This window comes from Pseudorca crassidens, chromosome 8, assembly GCF_039906515.1.
Source record: "Pseudorca crassidens isolate mPseCra1 chromosome 8, mPseCra1.hap1, whole genome shotgun sequence".
NCBI lineage: Eukaryota > Metazoa > Chordata > Mammalia > Artiodactyla > Delphinidae > Pseudorca > Pseudorca crassidens.
In genome coordinates, this window is record NC_090303.1 from 33,603,630 (window position 1) to 33,627,896 (window position 24,267).

At 39.3% G+C, this 24,267-nt stretch overlaps 2 protein-coding genes across 2 annotated transcripts in view; both read right to left on the reverse strand.

Annotated features, from left to right (window-relative positions):
• Positions 1-1,178: 1,178 nt before the first annotated feature.
• Positions 1,179-11,128, reverse strand: LOC137228694 (dynein axonemal heavy chain 11-like). The gene is made up of 5 exons (XM_067745587.1): positions 10,998-11,128; positions 6,144-6,236; positions 4,727-4,921; positions 3,821-3,898; positions 1,179-1,319 (listed from the first exon to the last, which is right to left on the reverse strand). The coding sequence occupies exons 1-5, from the start codon at positions 11,124-11,126 to the stop codon at positions 1,179-1,181; spliced, it is 636 nt and encodes a 211-aa protein (XP_067601688.1). The 5' UTR covers positions 11,127-11,128.
• Positions 11,129-12,166: 1,038 nt separating this feature from the next.
• The window catches only part of LOC137228695 (dynein axonemal heavy chain 11-like), a 62,573-nt gene continuing 50,472 nt past the window's right edge, over positions 12,167-24,267 (reverse strand). Inside the window, exons 10-14 of the mRNA XM_067745588.1 lie at positions 23,158-23,318; positions 19,678-19,834; positions 19,415-19,560; positions 16,419-16,535; positions 12,167-12,293 (exon numbers count right to left, since the gene is read on the reverse strand). Of these exons, the coding sequence (XP_067601689.1) occupies positions 12,167-12,293; positions 16,419-16,535; positions 19,415-19,560; positions 19,678-19,834; positions 23,158-23,318 (708 nt within the window). The remainder of the gene's footprint in view (positions 12,294-16,418; positions 16,536-19,414; positions 19,561-19,677; positions 19,835-23,157; positions 23,319-24,267) is intronic.

Consider the following 24,267-nt stretch of genomic DNA (forward strand, 5'->3'; position numbering starts at 1 on the left):
CTTCTACATATTTTCAGCATAAACAGATATTATTCCCTTCCTGCCACAGTCCTTAAAATAAAAAAAGAAAGCCTAAGAGAGCAAATTTTGACTGTCCCACAGATTAAGGAAGCAGGGTGTACATGATACTAGGATGGAGAATGACGAGCTCTGCTCCTTTGACAGGGTCATCAGGGAAGTCTTCTCTGATGCGATGTCTGACCAGACATTCTAGTAACATAAGGGAGCAAGCCATGCAGATATCTCCAGTGTTGCAGATGGTGGGAATACCAAGTACAAAGGCCCGTGACAGGAAGATGCTTGGCGGGTTCAGAGAAGAGCAAGGATGCCCGAGTGTATGTGTAAGTGAAAGGCAGAGAACAGGAAATGAGATCAGAGATGGGGAAGAGGGACTCAATCACATAGAACCTTGTAGGCCATGGATAAAGGTTAGATTCTAACGGTGATGAAACACTGGAAACCGCAAGCAGAGAACTAATATTCTGAAGACCGCCTCCTGTCTGCTGCATGGAAAATGAATTAACGGAGACCCGTGAGGTGCGACACCGCAAATGCAGGCAAGAGATGCTGGTGGCTTGGACTCATGTGGTAGCTGCAGAGAAGGTGAGAAGTACTGGAATACAATACGTATGTTAAAGGTAAGCGAGGCCTATAGGATTTGCTGGGAGGTTAAATGTATGGTATAAATGTGGGAAAGGACTCAAGGATGATGTCCAGATTAGTGCATTTACAGAAATGAGAATGTTACAAGTGATTTTAACAAAGGAATCTGCTTGTCCACAAAAGCTTTCAGGGCAAGAAACATGTCCCACTGACTTTTGCCCTGGCACCTAGAATAGCACATGCCTGAAACTCAGTATCTTGTATCAGGTACTTTATAAATGTTCCCTGAGGCATCTGTGTTGACTTCTCTGCTGGTTTACAGGGAGCCCTGACATAGTTGATGGGGGATAAAATACACAGCTCTGAGCACAAACCTGCTGAATGCTAATCGACCACTTAATCAAATCTAGTTTTAATTTATAGGTTATAAATGCTGTTGTGAGCTGCTGTATTTCCAATAACGCCAACCCATAAACAGTAAATCTACAACCATGACTAAAATTGGCTTGAACTGAGAAATGATTTTCTGGATTAAAAAAAAAAAGGAAAATTTTAGCACTTCAAAAGGAGAAATACTACTTGCCATCTTTCCATTCTCGGGTAGCATGATGTATGAAACCAAAGAGTTCATCTGTTGTCACAGCTTTGGGGTTTAAGTCATTCCAAATGGGTTTCTGTTTCATGTTAACATATGTTCGGTTCAGTGTTCTCAAAATCTGAAAAAGAAAAAAGGAAAAACGCTAAGAAAATTAATACTAATGTAAGCCAAATGGGAAGCAAAAGATTTCTGAAGAGTCTTCCTTAGGTATTATATGTTCCTAGATATTCTGTGTATATTGAGAATGGGAAAAAATTTACATGTGCACATTTTCATTCACATCTTGAAAAACTGAATCCCACAATCCCTGAGGATCAGTTCACCTGATTCTGTCAAAAGAAAGTCACTATCAACAGAGATTTTTAACCATGTGTGCAAAGTAAAGGACTATATGTAAATGTGCTCCTGTACATGTTATTAAAATCCACTCTGCCTGTATTACTTAGATTGTTCTTAAAATTTAGCCTGCATCCAAAGTGCTTAGAGGGTATTAAAACAGACTAATGGACCCGATCTCAGAGTTTCTAATTTAGCAGATCTGGCGTACGACTGATTTGAGTTTTAAGACGGTCCCAGGTGATGCCTAGGATGCTGGTCTAGACATGCTTTGAGACCTAGCGACCTAGAACAACAGTTCTCAGGAGGAGATCATCTTGACTTGGGGGAAGAGGACGTGCTACTGGGCATCTCGTGGGCAGAGGCCAGGGATGTTGTTCAACATCCTGCAATGAAAGACCAGCCCCCAGGACAAAGAGTTAACCTGTGCAGATGTCAATAGTGCTGAGGTTAGGAAGCCCTGTTCTAGGTAATTGAGGAAAAGAAGGCTTGGTGACAAGAATTCACAGGATAGGTCCTCTCTGGAGGGTCCAGTGGTTAAGACTCTGTGCTTCCACTGCAGGGGCACGGGTTCTATCCCTGGTTGGGGAACTAAGATCCCGCATGCCACGCAGCACGGCCAATAAGGAAACAAAAATAAAAAATAGGGCTTCCCTGGTGGCGCAGTGGTTGGGGGTCCGCCTGCCGATGCAGGGGGCGTGGGTTCGTGCCCCGGTCTGGGAAGACCCCACGTGCCACGGAGCGGCTGGGCCCGTGGGCCATGGCCACCGGGCCTGCGCGTCCAGAGCCTGTGCTCCGCTGAGGGAGAGGCCACAACAGTGAAAGGCCTGCATACCGCAAAAAAATAAAAAAAATAAAATAATAAAAAATAAATAAATTTAAAAAGTAAAAAATTAAATAAAAAGAATTCTCAGGATAGGTGCTTAATACATGTGTAGTTAATTAATTGACACCTTAACGCAAATATCTGCCCAACTATCCTTTCTGCTTTCTCTGAAAAGCCATGGCTTTTATTTTAGATATTATCATCCTGATCTCCTCTCACAGGGGTTTAAAGGACTGATAAACAGTTGCCAAATACTTTAGAATAATCAGTTGCTAAATAATATGGCCCAAGCTTTGGTGCTCTAGTTCTATAAGCTTAAGCAAAGGTTGAATAGGACGGAATCAATGAAGACTAGATGAAAGAAATTGAATGTCTTAGAAATATTAAGCTTCTATTTTTAGAAACCATTAATCTACTGAAAATTATAGAATTTAATTTTATCCTTCCTTGCACCATGGCTCACATCTGAAACTTACTTTTAACAAAATAATTACAGGTCTATCAGTAATCTACTTTACTATTTCAAGGATCACATTTTTCAGTAGAAAAAGCCCTATACAGGGCTTCCTTTTACATGTATTCCACTTTGGATTCTGACCTAAATACTGGCAAGTTCTATAGACACCCATGCTCTAAAGTCTCATATGCCCACTCTGCTTATTTTTAGTTGCTGGTTACTAAATATGTTTATACCCAAACACCCTCAGTTAAACTGCATGCGGTTCTGCATTATACTGTCTGCCAAGCAAGAAAATGAGTATGTTGCCAGGACTGTCAGTAAGACCAAACAAAATTAAGCAGTGAACTAAAAATGGGGATAATAACACCCATGGCCTATCATCGTTGTGCAGAGTAAATCACACATAATGCACCTAGCAGAGTACATAATAAGTATGTGGTTTTTACTTCCTCCCTTTCTTTTCAAGTTTTGTTTTCGCCCTATAGAGGGCTATATTTCTGGGGGAGTATTGAAGAAAACTATTTGGGTTTTTCTTAATGATATGGGGAGGAGACACTAGGATAACTTGGGAAATATAAGAAAATAGTTTTGGTCAATGTGGGTAGGGCCACACCAATCCTATAAGCCAGGTATCTTACTCTAGAGTCTCTCAATATGTTTACTTTGGATAAAAGAATTCAGGTACATTATCGAAAGATGAATAGAGCAGGACGGCCTGCATCTAAGTTCGCGAATAGGATGCTATCTCACGTGGAAAGCCCAATCTTCCCTCAGTTTACTTATTTGAATGCAATGTTCTACTAGCTCCTCTCTCCCTGCTCCCAGTATAAAGGAAGGGTTTCAACTGATCAAATAGCAATGCTAGAGTCTCAGATCCTAACCCAAAATTATGAGCAACTTCACTGAAGGGAACTCTCAAATGGAAGTGAATGTAGCTCTCCCACACTGCGCAATTTTGTTCCTTTCATGGCTGAAAGCTAACAGGCGTTTACTATACCTTGCTCTTTCCTGTGCCTGCGTTTCCAACGACAAAGACCGAGTGTCGCAAGGCCAACAGCTCCTCAAGCTGGACAACCTGCAGACCAAACAACCACACACTAGTTTCCTTTAATGAGTTTGTGATTAAAAAAAAAAAATCTGCCCATTTTCACCCAGTTCTTTCCTTACAACTTGAGTCAGCCCCCACTGACAGCATTACATTCCTGGAAAGTTAGAAAAGATGACAAGTGCAAAGTACAGTTGCTCCCAGATCTCTCAACGTAGAGTACGGGGATGAGGATGAAGAAAAACCATTACTTGGTGAGTCAGTGACACAGGCAGAAGTGAAGTACAGAGGTACTTGGTACATGGCAGGGGTTAGTTACAAAAATCAATGACTCTTCATGAAGTGGGACCAGAAACAGCATACGGCCAACATCATCTACAACTGACTAATGACTTACATCCTTTGAAATACCTATAACAGATAATCTGTATGTATTTTAACATCCATGTATTCACTACACCCCAGACGAGTGAGTATATGCACAAGCCTTTGATAACTCAGGTGATATCATACGTTTCTCCCCCATTACAAGCATGTGCTAATGACTTTATTTCCAACTTTCTCTAAGATGGAGAGAAAAGAAAGCAAAATTAATTTTTGGTGCACATCACTGAGAAGAACCAAGGAGTTTTATAAACTAATGAAAAGTCTGCTTACATTGAAAACCATGACTTACCCTCTCTGTGTTTTCACCTTCTCACAGAATGGGACTATATTAGAAGGCTTTGATGTATATACTAAGGGCATCTTAAGGTCAGTGTAACATATAAGTTAATGTTTTGGCTGAGTATCACTTAACCACAGCTATTGTCAGTGCACCTCCCAAGGGCTGCCATGACAAGGAAATGATCCTTTTACTTTGAGGATGAAGCTCTCCTCGGGCTGCAGGCGGAGCTCCACGGTGGACTGCCTGACCATCTGCTCAAAGTGGGGCACTCTCCTCCGGGGCACATCCAGGGCTGGAAACAGGTCACCAACCAGGCCCAAAAACACCGGGATGTCATCAGTCACTATTTTAGGCATATTGAAGTCCCTTAATGCTCTCATGAGTACCTAGAAAGGAAAAGAGAAAACGTTTCATTAAAAAAGCCAATACAAGGTCTAACAAACACCGAAACAGCTAAAGATGTAATCATGAGATAGACACTGTTCTCTATTAGAATGGCATTCTATCTACAGGGAGGGTAACTGCTTACAAGGTCATATATCAGAACAGCAGAAAGCTCTGCTGATACCACGGAGAACCTCAGACTAAAACCAACAAAGAGGCCCCGTGCCTCCCTGGATAATGTTTTGATCTTAAGAAAGGGTCTGAGGTACTTCTCTCTGTAATCTTCAAACTCCAGGATGTAAATTAACCAAGGCCATGAGACCGTTTTGTCCAAAATACTCTAAGAATCTCAGAATGATAAACTCAACCCATTTTTAGTTTCGGTTTTTCTTCTATTTTGGCTGAAAACCAAAGAGGCCTTTAGATTTTAAAAGCAGTAACTTGAACATCAGAATGACTTTTACAGAAAGAGGTAAATGTATGAAATCTTGACCCAATCATGAATTGTGACTCAGAGGAAGAGGGAGAAAGGTGGAAAAAGAGAAGTAGAAAATCACATGATAAATATCCCTTAACATGTAAAGAAACTCACAGGAATAGACCTTTTTCAAAATCTCAAGCCATACTGCATCTTCACACAGGCTGTATATGCATTACTCTCACTACTTGTTTAATAGAGAAAAATGCATGATGTGGGTGTTATTGTTTTTCCCCACGAAGGATACTGGAACATTCCCCTAGTAGCTCTAAATAACCAACTAAATATATCATTGGTGTTAGGTGAGCATCCCCCCTGTTGCTTTCTTTAAACTCATCTCACAACCCATGAAATGGACATACTTTCTTCCATTAGATTATGTCTTCATGGACTTTTTCAGGATTAATATCCCAACTCAATCAGATTTTCTAAATGTTCCTCAGAGAAAATCAAACATTGATTACTGAATTATTTATGATCGCCAAAATATTTTTTGTGGCTGATATTTCAGAAGCACTTACAAAATCACATTTTCTTTCATATATTCATATCCTTTTACTCAAGAATACTTGTGGTCTTTTATAACATAAGAAATGCCAGTCCTCAAAATATCCTGTATTAAAAATAGATGTGATGCTTTTTAAAAAGTCATGCTATGTATGACCCACCATCCAGATATATATACTTTTATTTGTACAAAGCCATTAAGCTCTTCACTTAACAAAATCCTATTAGCATTGCAGTACCTGATCTTCAGGTCTATTTTTATCTCCTCGTTTCAGAGAGCCAGCTACAACCAAGACAGATTTAATAGCACGAAGTCCCCAATCATAATGATCCTAAAATCAAAACACAGATACATTTTTTCAAAGATTTTATGAGGGAATCAGATTCTCATTCCAGAAGTAAAAGCCAAAAGCTAAAAAAAGGGGTTCAGATAAATATGTGTCTTAATGATGTAAAACAATATTCTCTTCCCCTCCTTGAAATTGTAAAAACCGTGTCCCTTCAGCGTCCTGCTTCTTTTGCCTGATTCTCCACCTCTGTCAGCAAATCTCTTCTTTCCATAGCCTTTAGTTGCAGTATTTGCCCAAGGCTCCATCCACCTTCCTCCCTCTGTTCTCTCAGTAAGCCTGCTAACTCAGGGGTTCAATTACTCCAGTGTTTTCACTTCCAACCACAAGCACACTCCTCGTTTTCTACCGGCAGCCCTGCTATTCCACCCATTCCCAGCCCTGCATCTCTAATTTCCCTCATTACTCTTTTTTTAAATTTTATTTTTAATTTTTATTGGAGTATAGTTGATTTACAATGTTGTGTTAGTTTCAGGTGTACAGCAAAGTGAATCAGTTATACATATACATACATCCACTCTTTTTTAGATTCTTTTCCCATACAGATCATTACAGAGTATTGAGTAGAGTTGCCTGTGCTATACAGTAGGTCCTTATTAGTCATCTATTTCATATATAGTAGTGTGTATATGTCAATCCCAATCTCCCAGTTGATCCCTCCCCCACACCCCTTACCCCCTGGTAATGATATCATATGATATTGCTTATGTGTGGAATCTAAAAAGGGTACAAATGAACTTATCTACAAAACATAAACAGAGTCACAGATGTAGAAAACAAACTTATGGTTACCAGGGGGTAAGCGGGGGAGGGATAAATTGGGAGATTGGGATTGATATATACACACTACTGTATATAAAATAGATAACTAATAAGAACCTACTGTACAGCACAAGGAACGCTACCCAGTACTTTGTAATGGCCTATATGGGAAAGAATGCAAAAAAGAGAGGATATGTGTATATGTATGACAGGTTCACTTTGCTGTACACTTGAAACTAACACAACATTATAAATCAACTATACCCCAATTAAAAAAAAAAAAGTTCAGTGATTAAACCAATACCTCTTCGAGACTTCCACATTACCCCTACACGAGATTCCTTCACAGGCTCCGAGCTCCTGGAGCATATACCCCATGTTGATTTTTTGCCTTCTAGGTCCTAGCACAGCACACAGCACAGGGCAGGAGGCTCAGGAAAGATACACTCTATTAGCTGACTGACGGTATGTAACCCATCTTCTCTCCTTTGTCTTCTGTCCACAATCCACATAGTAACAACCCTTCTCTCAATATCTCCCACCTGTGCGTGTGGGAAAGTCACTTAACCTCTCCAAGCCTTACTACCATCATCTCTAAAAAGGTAGATTAAAGTATCCACCCACTTCACAAGGTTGTTGAAGAAAAATGAGTTAATGCTTTGTAAGTAGTGAAGCAACACATGTAAATGTATATGCTTTTCAGTACATTAATAGATAATAAAATCAATTTAGTGGGTCTTAACCATCATTTTTGTTGGTACTAAAATAGAACAGAATGGAATGAAAAATACCAGGGTGCACTGCAAATAAGGGTAAGAAGTGTTTGGCGAAGATTTTTGTTTCAGTGGTGCTTGGGTGCGTGTGCGTATGCATGTATGTGTATATGCATGTATGTGTATACTGACTCTCAACAGAAAGGTATTTTTTACTGTGGGTCATGGTAAAAATCATTTGAAAGCCACTGATATACAAAGAAGACTAGGGCTTGAGAGGAGAGAAAGAGAGGGGAAAGAGGAGGCCAGGGAGATTGGGGAGGGGCTAAGTCATCGCAGTAACACTATTAAAGGAGAGGATGTACAAAAAGACACATACACCCCAATGTTCATTGCAGCACTATTAACAATAGCCAAGTCACGGAAGCAACCCAAATGTCCATCGACAGACAAATGGATAAGGAAGATGTGGTACATATATACAATGGAATACTACTCAGCCATAAAAAGAATGGCATAATGCCATTTGTAGCACCATGAATGGACCTAGAGATTATCACTCTAAGTGAAGTCAGAAAGAGAAAGACAAATATCACAGGATATCACTTATATGTGCAATCTAGAATATGACACAAATAAACTTATTTACAAAACAGAAACAGACTTACAGACATAGAAAACAAACTTATGGTTACCAAAGGGGAAAAGAAGGTGGAGAGGGATAAATTTGGAGTTTGGGATTAGCAAATACAAACTACCATATATTAAACAGATAAACAACAAGGTCCTACTGTATAGCACAGGGAACTATATTCAATATCTTGTAATAACCAATAAGGGAAAAGAATATGAAAAAGATTATATATGGGGCTTCCCTGGTGGTACAGTGGTTGAGAGTCCGCCTGCCGATGCAGGGGACACGGGTTCGTGCCCTGGTCCGGGAAGATCCCACATGCCACGGAGCGGCTGGGCCTGTGAGCCATGGCCGCTGAGCCTGCGCATCCGGAGCCTGTGCTCCGCAACGGGAGAGGCCACAACAGTGAGAGGCCCGCGTACCGCAAAAAAAAAAAAAAAAAAAGAAAAAAAAAAGAAAAATATTATATATGTATGTGTGTGTATATAACAATCACTTTTCTGTACACCAGAAACTAACACAGCATTGTTAATCAACTATACTTCAATAAAAAAAAAAAAAAGACGACTTGGTGACACTCCTAAACATTTAAACAGCGCAAACAACTGCTAACATAATCTTCACCATTTTCATCAGGTTATTCCTTTGGTCAAAAATGTCCACTGATTCTTCTCAAATCCATTCCTACAGCTTAGAAAACTATCACTGGACTGTGTTCCTAACTCAGCTTTTCTGTCCGGGACAAATTTCTTTCCCCTCATCTCATCTCTGACACTTCTGTTGAGTTGGAGAGGCCTTTCCTCAACTACTCTACCCCTCGCACCCTCTCCCTCCTGTAAGTGGTTACAGATGTCCTAGAAAGGGTTAGAAAGGACTGGATTTAAATCTTGCTCCTACCATTTATTAGTTGGGAACTTTGGATAGGTTATTTACTCAGTTTCCTCACCTGTAAAATGGAACAAATAAGACCAAATTCATAGTAGTTTTGTCAAGATAAAAAGCTAACACATGGTGCCTGTTCAGTAAATGTTGGTTCCTTTCCCCCTTCAAACTATGATAATTTTTTCATCCTCCATTTCCTTCTAATTTTTATTGCATGTAAACTAAATCTCCTACATAGGTTCTTTGAAGTCAGAAATCTAAGTGTCTGCTTCATTTGTTCTGTGTTTACCCCGTTCGTCGTTGTGAGCAATAACTATATTACTTGAATACAGTAAATGCTTACTAAATGTGTTTAAGTATTAGTACTGGGAATGGGGTATGGTTGCAACTCCATGTATCCTGGGTCCAGTAACACTTTTTTCTTCTGACGTTTTCCCATTATAAAATTAAAAGGGGCTCATTGAAAAAAAATAAAATGATATCACAAACAAGAATAGGAAAAAAATTTTAAATACTCACAATCTTAGTACCCAGAAACAAATGTTAAAAATCACAATGTATTTTCCAGTCGCTTCATATGTATATAAAACACACAGTGTAATATAAAATGTACTGAATAAAACACACGCAAATTGTAGATCACATCGACAGTTTGCTGTGCTGTTTTTTGCATATAACATTGTCACAAGCATTTTTCCACATTATCAAATTCGATATGTTTTACCCCAGAATATAAATTCACAGTTGTTAAAATGACAATATGAATTTGCCTCTCAGATTCCAAATTTCACCCCAACAAAGGGTAATTTAAAATGAGTACATCTGGCAGTACAGGTAACTGAGTGGTTCTAGCTGTGATATTTTAATACTTTCATCCTTCATCCTGGAACAACTGCAAAATAATGTCACCAGGAATTAACAAGAGGTCACCAAAAGAATGAAGTCAAAGGTGACCAAAAAGCTAAATTTAAAAACAGTGATGCTGATATAGATGGCATTTTTGTGGCCCACCAGCAGCTTCAACGAGACAGCAAGAAGGTAGTAACTGGAGAGTAATGCATTTATTAATTTGGCCCATTTCAGAAACAAAGGAATTGTAGAGCAAAAATAAACACAAACAAAAAAGCCAAGTCTACCTTCAAATAAAGAATTACCAACAAAATGAGAAAATCTTTCATTTAGCATTTCTCAAGGGTTTTTCAGAAAATCAGCTTTCCCTGGCTCTTATGAACACTCCCGCCATCTTTCCCTGGAAAATAATATTCCCACCAGGAAAGGGAGGCATCATAAAATTCATATCTAATTACAGCACTGATAACATTTAAAGAAAATCACATAGCCCACTAATAAAAGCTATACTAAGTACAAATAAAGCCTTCAACTTAAAATGTCTCAAGTTTTTTTTTTTTTAACAACCTTTATATGTGCTCTCCATTACTGGCTCCAAGTTGAAGATGAGGAAATTGAGGCACTTAGGGACTAAAGCCATATCCTTTTTAGCACAAGGAGTATATGATTTTTTTTTGTTCTTTGTTTTTGAATTTTATTTTTTTATACAGGTTCTTATTAGTCTTATTTTAATTTCAAAAAAAATGAAGAATTGTAAAATTCAGATTTTCAAAATTTTGGGGAAAATATAAAACTACTCCTAAATGTCTAACTATAATTTGAGTGATAAATTACCCAGTGTCCATACTTCAGAAGCTGTTCTAATGGGGTGTAAAAACCCAGAAAAAGTAACATAATACCCCTCACCTGCTTGGACAGGAGCTCCTTGCAGAGCGTGTACAATGTAATAAACTTGTGGGCTAGTGAGCGTGCATCCACAAAACCTTCAGCAACTAACAGGATTTCACAGATTAGCTCGATGTCAGGGGCCACCATGGCACAGGGTCTACAAAGTAAATATGAAATTTTGTTTTAAAATGCAATAAGGTAATAAGTACAAATGGCTGAAACCCAGTGATTAATGTGTACCAACATTCTAACCATTCCCAAGCAGGTCACAATTACCTCTGTCAATCATAGCTAACAAGACCCTTCACTTCAACTAAAAAATGCCCAGGAGTTACTAGACACATAGAAAAAGGTGGAAAATATGCAAATGGCATAAGCACGGGTGTAGGAGCTGAAGGGAAATCTGTGGGTACAATCGGTAAACTTCCATTTTAAGTTATCACTGCACAAAGATGAGTGATGTTTTGTGCTTAGAGACCAGCCTTTATTTGTGGCCAGTGCTGTGCTGGTGAACAGTTAACAACAACTGGCTCTCCAAAAAATAATGTTTGCTGACTTCCATGGAATCAATACCTCCACCGTGGCTGATTTCAATCTACCAACACGGTATCACTAAACTTGCAGCTGGCACGAGATGTGAGGTTGTACACCACCATACAGACACAATAGACACAAGTACCCTAAGAGCGCAAGTATTGATAAACTAATTAGGAAATCATGAGTTTGAATGCTTATCACCTTTGTCTTTAATAGATGTTAATCAAAAGTTTATATAATTTGTTTTTTTTATTAGTACCTGTGCTTTACAGCCACCTCACAAAATTCATGAAAAGTTAACCATCAGCTCCTGGGCTTCCCTGGTGGCGCAGTGGTTAAGAATCCGCCTGCCAATGCAGGGGACACGGGTTCGAGCCCTGGTCCGGGAAGATCCCACATGCTGTGGAGCAACTAAGCCCATTGCCAGAGCTACAGAGCCTGAGTGCCACAACTACTGAAGCCTGCACTCCTAGAGTCCATGCTCCACAACGAGAGAAGCCACTGCAATGAGAAGCCCACATACCGCAGTGAAGAGTAGCTCCCACTCGTCACAACTAGAGAAAGCCCACGTGCAGCAATGAAGACCCAACACAGCCATAAATAAATAAATTAATAAATTAAAAAAATTAAACAACAACAGCAACAAAAAGTTAACCATCAGCGCTTTCAAGCGCATACCAGCCATCTCCAACACTGCCTGTGGCCAGCTTGGTTAGACTTTTAAGCTGAAAATTTATCAAAACATAACTTTCAAATTCTCTTCCTTTTGGAGGGAGACTTCCAAAAAGTTTTTGCAGGACAATTACCATTAAAAGCAACATTTGAGGGCTTCCCTGGTGGCGCAGTTGAGAGTCCGCCTGCCAATGCAAGGGACACGGGTTCATGCCCCGGTCCGGGAAGATCGCACATGCCGCGGAGCGGCTGGGCCCATGAGCCATGGCCGCTGGGCCTGCGCATCCGGAGCCTGTGCTCCGCAAGGCGAGAGGCCACAAACAGTGAGAGGCCCGCGTACCGCAAAAAAAAAAAAAAAAAGCAACATTTGAAAAACTTCCACTCAACTGAAGTCCAGTGCAAAGAAGGAGCCAGAGTAAATAAGTCTGTCATTTTAGACTTTTCCAGTAATATTTACCCATCTATTTTTTGTAAATATTATTACAGTCTACTGCAAGCCTATCTAATTTTATCCTAAACATTCCTGAGTCTCTGGATCTATGTTATTCACTGCTTCTACCTAAAGTAGCCTCACATTTTTTCCCACAGTTTTTTATGTAAATAGGGGAGGGAAGAGGCTAGCATATTTACTTCACTGGTACTTCCACTAACACTGACAACTGATATTCAATGAGTATTCTTCATACCATAAGGGATGCTAAAAGCTTTTCAGGCACTCTCACTCAGTTCTCTCAACTCTTTGATGTGGCTACTCTTCTTATCTGTACTGTACTGAGGTGCAGACTAAGGTTCTGAGCAGTACAAGCACACAGCTGAGGCCACATGGTGGGGGTCATGATACTCTCAAGGCTCAGGCATGCTGCTTCTGCTCATGAACATTACTTTCATCACCAGTTGTCCTTCAAACTTTGCTGACACCAGTCCTGACCCCCATACACAAATGAGTCTGCACTTACTTAAACCAAATTTATGAAAACTTCACAAAATAATTCCCAATTTTAAGACCCAAATGAAAACATGTATTGATGCAAGATGAACCGTATACAAATGTAAAAGTACTGCAGAGATGTACAATTTTCAAATGAAAATATTCTATAATCATTACATTTATTTCTAGGATAGTTATTCTCTAGAATGTTTTTTTCAAGGAAAATGAACATTATAAAATTGCTATGCTAGAGAGAAAGCTATTTTATGAGGAAAGGAAGATGTTCACTAAAAGTTGCTAGAATAATTGACTATAACGGAAAAGAATTCTGTTTAAATACTCATTTCATGCTACTTACCAAAATAAGCCCTTAACAGATGAAGTACATTTGAAAAGTCATAATATAAAAATTAAAAGAGAATACAAATGAAATATGCTTAAACATCTAGATGGATAGACAAGCAAATTTTAAGCTTAAAAGAATTTAAAGACATCACACTAAAAACTACAGAGGTTCTTACATTATATGTGAAGTAGCATATTATTTTGGAGGTAGACCGTGAACAAAGACACATATTTTAAACACGAAAGAACTCTTAAAAAGTAAAACTGATAAGCCTCTAGCTCATCAAGGAAACAAAGGGAGAGAAGACACAAATTACTCTTACCAGACATGGATCTCAGGACATCACCAGAGATAATAAGAGAATATTATGAACAAATTAATGCCAATAAATTCAACAATTTAGATAACATAGAGAAATTCCTTAAATGATGCAAATCATCACAACTAACTGAAGAAAAAAATCTGGAAAATCTCTGTATCTATTAATTTAATTGATCACTAAAACGATTCCCACAAAGAAAAATCTAAGCCCAAATGGGTGAATGGCTTCATGATTAATTCTATCAAATATTTAGGGGGTAAATAATACCAATCCTACACAAACTCTGAAGAAAACAGAGAAGGGAACGTATGTCAAGTCATTCATGGGGTCAGCATTACCCTGATGCCAAAACCAGATGAAGATATGACAAGAAAGCACACTACAGAGCAATGTCCCTCATGACATCAATTTTAAAATCCTCAACAAAATAGTACCATATTGAATCCAACAATACATATAAAATAATATCTCCTGACCAAGTGGAGTTTATCCCAGGAATACAACGTTGAAGAATTGTTTAGCATTTGAATAATCAATGAGTACAGTTTAGCACATTAACAAAAAGAAGGGGGGGGGTCCACATAAAACCTATTAAAAAAAAAAACTTCTAAAAGAAACATAGTTGAAAAATTTTGCAACCTGGGGCAAGTCAAGCGTTCTTAAACAGGATATTTTTAAAAACCATGAAACAAATTGATAAATAATATTTTATTGAATTTAAAACTTTTATCTTTGATGGGCACCATTAAGAAAACGAAAAGGCAAGCCACAAATTTAGAGAAAAATATTTGCAATATGTGTATTTAACAAAGAAACTGTATGCAGAGGGCTTCCCTGGTGGTGCAGTGGTTGAGAATCCACCTGCCGATGCAGGGGACACGGGTTTGTGCCCCGGTCTGCGAAGATCCCACATGCCGTGGAGCGGCTGGGCCCGTGAGCCATGGCCACTGAGCCTGTGCGTCCGGAGCCTGTGCTCCGCAATGAGAGAGGCCACAACAGTGAGAGGCCCACGTATTGCACACACACACAAAAAAAGAAACTGTATGCAGAATACAACACTTCACAAAAGAGGGTATGGGAATGGTCAGTAAGTTAAATGTAAAGATTTTCAACATTATTTACCGTCGTGGAAATGCAAGCTAAACCCACAATGACATACCACTACCTATCTATCAGATTTGCTAAAACTAAAAAGACTGAAGATACCAAGTTTTGACAAGAATGTAGAGCAGCAGAAATTTTCATACATTAGTGGTAAGGGTGTAAAAGGGTACAGCCATCTTGGAAACCATATTGGCAGCTTCTAATAAAGTCAAACGTACACCTGCCATGTGACTTAGCAATTCCATTCATAGATATCTACCCCAAAGAAAACATATATTCACACAAAGACTGTACATCAATGTTCATAGCAGCTTTATTCATAACAGCCCCAAACTGGAAACAATGTCCATCAACTAGTGAATGGATAAATAAATTGTAGTATGTCTCTCCAATAGAATGCTCATCAGCAACAAAAAGGAAGGAACTAGCGATATGCTGGATAACTCAGATGAATCCGCAAACCACAATGTCCAAGGGAAGCAGACAACACAAACAGGAACATACGGTAGGGGTTCGTTTACAGGAACTCTAGAAGAGGCAAATTTAACCTCCAGTCACAGAAAGGACATCAGTGATGTGAGGGCTTAACTTCAAAGAGGCACAAGAGAATGTCTGGGGGTGTCAGAAACATTCCATATCTTGATTGTGGTAGTGTTTTCACCAACTGGATACTTAAGTGGGTGCATTTTATTACATGAAATTACACCTGAACAAAGTTGAGTTAAATCAGAACAGGTTTGTATACAACAGCACAAGTTCTCCGACAGACTGCTAATAAGCATATAAACCGTCAGAGTACATTTGGAAAGCAGATCATCGATCAAGATTTTAATCAGTCACCAAGTAATTCTACATGTAGGAATCTATTCTGGGTAATAACCTGAAATAAGGATAACACTTCATGTGGAGGGATGTGTACGGCTGGCTACTTTATGATCATAAAAAACTGAAAAGAAAAACACAAGCCCTCCACGTCAGACAACAGGGGGTGGTTAAGAGAATTATGGAGGGGCCCTGGGAGAGACCAGTTTGGAGCTACAAAAAATGGTATTTCCAGAGAATTTTCAACAATATGACAAACTACTTATGTCAACATATTAAATGAGAATTAATGAAAACCTAACCTAATATCTTAACCTCATAGAACAGGAATTATAAGAGACTAGATAAAAATACAACGATCATTACTTCTGGGTGGTAAAGTGGTAACTTTATTCGTTTCCGTATTTTCCAAATATTCTGTAGTTTGTGAAGATTATATTTATAATAAAAATATCATGACAAAAGAGCTAGTATTAAATGTTCAAACGTACTATGTAACTTTTAAGGAATGATTTTCAGTCCTGGTTTCATATTTCAAAAGAATTAATTTATCATGGTGAAAGTTCTCTCTATAAAGGGATCCCAAAGATATAATAAAGGGTTTTCCACAGAAATTCCCAAGTAAAAACAAATCATTTAACAGTGCAAACCAGCAACGTTAGGTGACATGAGTGCTCCAGATGCTAACCCACAAAGCATAACACTTGCCTGAAAAGAGCTTTGAGATTTTCCGGTAATTCGGTTCGACCAGCATATCCTGGGTTCATAGTAATAAATATTCCAACTGATGGCTTCAGTGTGATAGCTTCCCCAAGAAATACAAATCTACCAGAAAAAGAATGTTGATGGAATTAAATGTGTTCACTGAATATGAATGCACATTGACAAATGCAAACCAATGCAAAATGCAAATTATTATTAGGAAGCTGTTTATGCTGTGTAATTTTCTTTAAAATTCATAAGCATACATATTTTGAAGAATGTTTATTAAAAATACATTCCCTTCCCCCAAAGGAATTACAAGTATGGCAAGTATTCCTTTGTGTTTTAGCATGGCTGCAGTATGCTAGAATATAAAAATGAGGACTTGACTACTTTAACAGTTAATGAAAGGTGATGCCATTTTTGCCTTCAACATGGGCTGCAGTTTCTTGAATGGGATACCGTACAGATGCAGAATGTCCATGCTAAGAGAAAAAAGGGACTCCTTGTTCTGTTGTTATATTGTCCATTTGCTCACCCTCCATCTCTCCTTCCCTCCCATTTAGTCAACAAATATCTACTGACCACCACTGAGAGGTAGATTAGTGTGGTGCTTGTGACAGCTAGCTCTGGGGCCAGACTGGGAGCATTCAGAGACCAGCTATATCACTTTATGCATATTCCATTCCCTCATCTAATAAAAAAGAAAAAGCATGGAGGATAATGATATTACCTACCTTATTGGATTACATGAGGATTAAAAGAGATTATGTATATAAATGGCTAAGAGTACAGTGCCTAGGGCCTGGTAAATACTCAACAGATGTTAGCTATGACTATGCCTATTGTCATGACTTGAAGGTATTGGAGAAGCAGTGAAGGATTTTCAGAAAGCTTTGAAAGGGCCATTAGCCTGTTGATGGCCAGGGCAATGGAACGGTAAAGGGCAGTAGGAGCCAAACTGAAGGACATGTGGAAGGAAACTTCCAAATGGAGGGAAATGAGACAAACAGAAGGCGTTCTCCTGTTGAGAAAGGGGAGGGCTAAAGCGGTTAAGGAGCTGGGCCTCCAACACGGACTAGGGAGGGAAAAGAGACAGCCACAGCTTTTAGGACTAAGAGTTTCTTAGATGCTTGACAATGAAGAGAAGGTGGATTGTGTTTAGTCAAGGTAAGAATGGAGAAATCTTCATTCTCAGAGTATCAGGCTGGGGAAGGCAAACAGGCCTGGCAGGTGGCTAGGGCAGCAGGGTAGCTGAGCACTCTTCCACTAAACAGAGCAGGGACAGCCATAAGCCAGAGGCATGGACCTCAAGGGGGCAGAGCCAGCAAGATGCTGGAAAGCTTTGTGGGTGAGGCACTGTCCCATCTTTTAAATTCTTGAGTGGAAAGAGAATGTAATAAAACTCATGAACTCATGAAGGAGCCTAGCAGTTTGCACATGGGCTAGCATGATGATGAACAGGTACAACTCACATACGTGCAGACATGGAGACTGTTGAGAAGCATGGTTGGAAATTTTCAGAAATCCTTGCATTGATCAGTTATCTCAATCTCCGTAAGAAAGGATGACCTCAAAGGCACCTGGGTTACATCAAATAAGAAGATTTTGACTAAAAGCTAAATCAAGTATGTCTGGGGATCAAAGGCGAAGAATCTAACTTCTGTAACATGACATTAGATCAGGGGTAGTTAAGGCAGCAGACGTCTGGTCACAGGAAACTGGTTTCCCAGAGCCATGTGGTGGAAGGACTGAGAATTTTTCTAGAAGGCAGAAATACCCAGATGTATCTACAATAACTGCAAGCTCCTGTAATAGGTTCACAGTTTGAAAGGGCTGGATGATCTTCCCCTGATGGGAGACTGACACGTTCTTATGGATAAGACAGCTAACTGAGCAAAATACCCTAAGAAATGGGAGTCAATGGGTAGGCCAGATACATGAGATTTCACTGTATACAAAAATGTTACAAAGAAAACCACAACTGGGTATTATAATACTGATTTCTCAAATGAAGCCATCAAACCCTAAGCACCATGTTTTGTCTTTCAGAGTGCGGCACCAAGTAGGGAAGCGATTAGGTTCTAGCTCCATCTGGAAATGTTTTGGCCTGAATAACTGGAAGAATGTGGGGGTGTATTCTACTGGGACAGGGCAACTAACAAAGCAAGCGTTAGTGGAAAGGCCAGGATTTCGACTTTGGCTATATTAAATATGAGAGGCCAATGAGACATCAAATGGAGTCTTCAGATGCCCCAAGACAACTGCTGACATTGTATATGTAAGTCTAGATATCACAGAAAGGAGGTCTGGGCAGCTGGTAGCCAGCACCATCAATATGGTATTGAAAGCCACGTGACTAAATGAAATGACCAAGGGAACAAGTAGAGATAGAGAAAAGAAGACACCTGAAGATTGAGGCCTGTGACATTCAACATTAATAGGTCAGGAAATAACAATAAAAAATAATAGCTAACACTGACATGGTGCTATGTGTCAGGCACTTGCCCAAGCGTTCTGCATTTACTTCTCACTGTAATCCATAAGGTGGGTACTGTACTTCTCCCCATTTCATAGATGAGAAGAAATCGGCAAAGGAGCAGCCCTGAGGGTGGGAGAAAACCGGGAGGATGTAGAGTCCTGGAACCGATGTGAAGAAAGCGTGTCACACAGAAGGGAGGGAGTGACTGTGTCAAGTGCTGCTGAAGGTCAAGTAAGATCAGGACTGAGAACTGATAACTGGATTTCGTGTTGTAGAGGGTGCTTATTCTTCCACCGATTAAAGTATGCGATACACCTTTGTTGTAATGAACACTTAAAAAACGCGGCTAAAACACAGGAGGTTATTCAAAATAATTCTTCACAATTAACCAGTCTCTCTCATTTTATCCATCTCCTGGGACAGGAAGAGGCAGCTGGAGACTGTGGAGATGAGGTCTCCTGCATTGCTCTAAGGTTCTTCTTCTACTTGTAAGAACAGGAAGAAGCTACACGCCGCTCACCTCTTCTTCCTGTTTCTGATGGCATCGTGTATCATCTTCACTTGTACTGCCACCACGGAGAGAACTTCCACAGAAATTCGATTGAACTCGTCAAAGCAGCCCCAAGCTCCTGTCTGCACCAATCCCTTATAGATATTTCCTATGGACTTAATGATGGAGTGAGGCATTAAGAATGTAACAGAAAAGGGTTTTTAGCTATTAGTTTGACACATTCCAGGTCAGGAATAATATTGTTAGGATGTATCATTTTATAACTAACTTACTTTGTAGTCCATTTGCTCAGAACAGTTGAATACATAAACCACCATGCCCAGGGCACGGCCAAGATCTTTGGTGGTTTCTGTTTTCCCTGTACCAGCCGGGCCAGCGGGAGCCCCACTCATGGTGAGATGAAGTGACTGAGTTAAAGTAATGTAACACCTTTAAGCAAAAGAAAACACAAATATTACGATCTTCTATGAGATTCCTAGAAGATGTAAGGGACAATCCAATATTTTTTAAAGTTTAAGAAGTCATGGTCTAAGAATCTGGTTGTAACACAAAATACTGACACATCTCTGATTCGTTCATGGTAAGAGTCAGGATAATATCAAATTTAATTTTAGTTTGGCTGTTTAAAAGTAACAGAGAAGAACGTACTGCTTTATTTGTCTCATTTCCTAAGAGCTGCATATTTGAATACAAATGACACTTAATTTGCAATGCCCTTGAATTTCTGATATTTCTAGGTAAACATATTATTAATATGGCAGACATCTCAAACTACTGTTTATAAAAGAAAAATAGGTATCTTGGATGATGAATGAATGAAACACTAACTGCATTAAACTGTTATTTAATAAATACATTGAGATGAGATATGTAAACATACAGAGTATGCAAATAATAGATACCTATTTCACTGTAAAAAGCAAATATAACAAAGATAACAATTTATTATGTTAAAATGTATTCAGGAATTCATTTTGAACGTGTCGCTACGTGTGTTTAGATTATGATAATACTTATTTTTGCAGGAAAGATTCAGAGGTTCTTAGACTGAGGAAAATTATGCAAAGACAGAATTTAATACTTGTAAAAGAAGGAAAACTAATAAACGGTGAGGACCTAACATGAGGTTTCTGCAGACTCATGAATTATTTTTGTCTTAGTACGGACAGTGGATCTAGTGGGAAGACACACACACGGAAGACCCAGGACTAGTGTCTACTCTGCCACTCATCAGATAATCTTAAATTACATTTCTGACATCAACATGCCTCAGTTTTCTCCTCCATGAAATGAGGTTTATTGTAGGACTTTATTAAGAAAGCCAACCCAACACGGTGCCCAAGTGGTGACGGCAATGGACTGCTAAGAAGGCCAAAGGTAAATGCCTTAAAAAATTCGAAGTACCATGCAGATAGAAACAGTTACTTATGGAAATGGAGAGTGTTTCTGTATTTTACAGCCATCACGTTTCAGAGCATCTTACAATGAATATGGAATTGAAAGACCCCTGGACTAGGAATTATAGCACTTTTTATGGTGCAGACTATCCCCTATTAATCTTTTCTTGTGGTTCCAAGTTTTGCCTGACATAGGACCACCTATATGCTGCAGACCACGTTTCCTCCCTGCCTTCCAGCCAGGAGCAGTCAAGTGACCAAGCTCCAGCCAACGTGCTATGTACTGAAACTAGTGTGCTAACCCTGGGATGCCTCCTTTGAGACGTTTTCCCCTTTCCCACTGGCTGAAACAAATGTGCAAACCACGTGCAGCATGTCGGCCACCCAGAAGCCTATACAGCTGGACCATCCTCCTCGGGAATGTCACACAACTGAGGCCCCAGCTGCCATGTTATCGAAGGACTTATATTCTGGGTCTCTCTGGAACAGCAGCTTAGCACCCCCAAACCAATCCACCTGTGTTCCAGCCCAAGTCTCTCAATTACAAGCTTGGTTGACTTGGTTCTCTGAACCTTCCCACATAGGGGAGAAGGAAATGCTCTCTGTCTAGTCTACCACACAAGGGGAAGGTTGGCATCAAACAAGACGTAGTTAAAGTGTTTGAAAGGCAGCATCGTGTTAATGTAAACAATTAGTAAACAATCCAAAGAATGAAATGGGAAAGAAATGTACCTAGTGCGAACATCTTATACAGCCCTATTCACTCTATAAAAGGAACATTCATCTTCCTTTTAACTTCCAAATAAACCACATAGTGATCTTTAAATTAAAAAGTTAATAAGCTATTGGCCTCACACACCGGTAATTTTAAAAAATGCCTCTTCCCCATTTCTCCTGTACGCTGTGCCTCTCCCCACCCCCTTCTCTATGTGCAAGGGCACGTATACAGCAGACTCTGGCATTTGCAGTTTTGACTCTTCAAGCGATTTTGTCAAGCTACAAAGTTTAATCTCTCACCCTGAAAGCAGTACATAAATTAACTAATTAAGATAGTGAACGCTGACTTTTAGTTAGAGACGAGTTAAAGGGAACTGAATTAGAGAAACAATTGCAGAAGCCATACGATTTATCAAGGACAACATCACGAGCAGATTAGTGTGTGCAAGAAAGATCACAAAGCTAGTGAGGGAAATCCATCAGCCTCCCAGGGCCACCACTACCCAGCTCGCCAGACAGACTTGCAACCGTCTGCCCTTCCATTCCCAGATAAAGTATACGGCATCGTGGCAACTGGATAACTGGGAATACGCACATGATCTTGAGGTGTGATTTCTCTTTCATGAATACCAAGGACTAAATATGCTTTCTCTCACCAAATAATTCAGCAGAGGTTGGAATACAAACAAAGAATCTCACGTCAATGTGACATATCCTTACCTCTACAACATTCTGACCGTGTGGAGTCAAGTGGCAACGAACGTTTAAGAATCTCTTGCTCCCTTGACAGGCTTGAGCCACACTGGGCTCTGTGTCTACCCCTTGAACCTGCCAAGCTCCTTTCCATCTTAGAAACTTTGTACTTGTCTTTGCCTGTAACTTTCTGGCCCAGGATGTGTGCATAGCTGGCTCCTTGTTATCATTTGGGTCTTGGCTCAAATGTCCTCTCATACAACCTATAGCAGGCTCTCCCTTCAAGATGCTTTCTAACCTATCATCCTGTTTTATTTTTGTCACACCATATATTACCACCTAACACAACTTTGTTAATTTGTTTACTGTTCCTCTTCATTCCCAGCCACTCACACACCATACTCCCCTAGAAAGTGTGCTCTGAGAGAGCAGGAACCCTACCTGCTTGACACTGGGACAGTTCTCAGCACAGTGCTTCAGAAGTACTGTATCTGATGGAATCATTTCTGTTCTTTTCTTCCTTTCCCTGTATGTAATCCTTCAAAAATGAATTCAATACAGGCAGTTCCCGTTTTTACACTTCTAATAAAGGGAGGCAGTTTTTACACTTCTAATAACAGGGTGTTAGCCATAAATAACCAGAGAGAATGGACTCCGAGATCAAAGATGCTGCCCTGAGCCATATTAACTGCTCATGATTTCATGATGTGGATACCACATAGCATCTGTAATTCTGCTTTTCTAATCTGGTTCTCTTTAACGTGTCTCTAACACCAACATTTGCTATGTCACTCAATTAGTGCATTTACATTCTGCTTTCATGCAGTTTCGCAATTTGTTCATCATTTTCTCACAGTCCTTTATTTTCAATCTCAGACATCTTTACCCATGCTGGGGAACTTTTGGCTTGGTTTTTCCCATCTAACTCCAACTTATCATTGTTACCTGTCAGTTAGAGGAGTGATCACTAGTCGAGGGCTGTTTCCTAAATACTCATAGAAGTACTGCAACTGGGCATCACAAATATTAACGAGGCAATGTTTCTGGGTGTCCTCCCACCGGTGACGAAGTTGAGAGCGCCAAGCAAAAGCGTGGGGAGTGACGACCTAAAAACATCACATGATGATCACACACGGGACGCTGATAGTTTTAAGGCCACAAATGTAACCTATTAATCTAATCAACTCGGTTGAGTCGCATTTTACTCTTAAAAAATCTCACAAAAGGTAAGTCTCTTATATGCTACTGCAAATTGTAATTGCATGTAGATGGTTGAATACTTAATCAGAAATACGTGTGTAATAAACGTCTTCATTTTAAGAAGCCTATTACTGTAAAACAACATCAATTTGTTGAAGCAATGCTTTTTCCCCTTTTATGAATCACCCCAGGTGATTTGATCACTTTTGTGACTTTATATTCATTATTACTGAAATCAGATGGAAAAATACACTCTGTATTGAAATAGCACATAATCCATTATTTCTGCATGTTAGAGGTATAAATAAACTATCCTTTCAACCAAGTCCATTCTCAAACTGTTCTGCTTTTAGTAGAGATTTCCAGGTCATTTTTCATTAAACCAAACAACAGTGGTTTTTTCGTTGCTATTCCTTCTTATTTTGCTCAATTCTATCTATTATTTTCCCAGTTTGAAAAAATAATTCCAGTCTCTTTCAAAATCCAATTGACCCAAGGGTTTCTTAGGAATCACTGGAAGTTACCAAAATTATTATCTACTCATTTGTCTGATATCTACATAAGTCTCGACATTGCATATTTATGCATACCAAATGAGCAGGAATTAGACAGTCTCTACCTCTTTAAGTACAAAATAAAGAACATATTTTAAATCAAAATTTATCCTGCTGCAAGCAAATCACCACTGATAAAACATAATAAAATATGCAAGGTCATATTCAAAGAGTAGTTATCAATGGCTCATCATCAAAATGAGAATACATGGTAATGGTGTTTTGCAAGGATCAGTTTCAGATTAGCAATTAAGCAACATTCTTCACTGATGGTCCTCAACCTGGATCAAGAAGTTTTTTT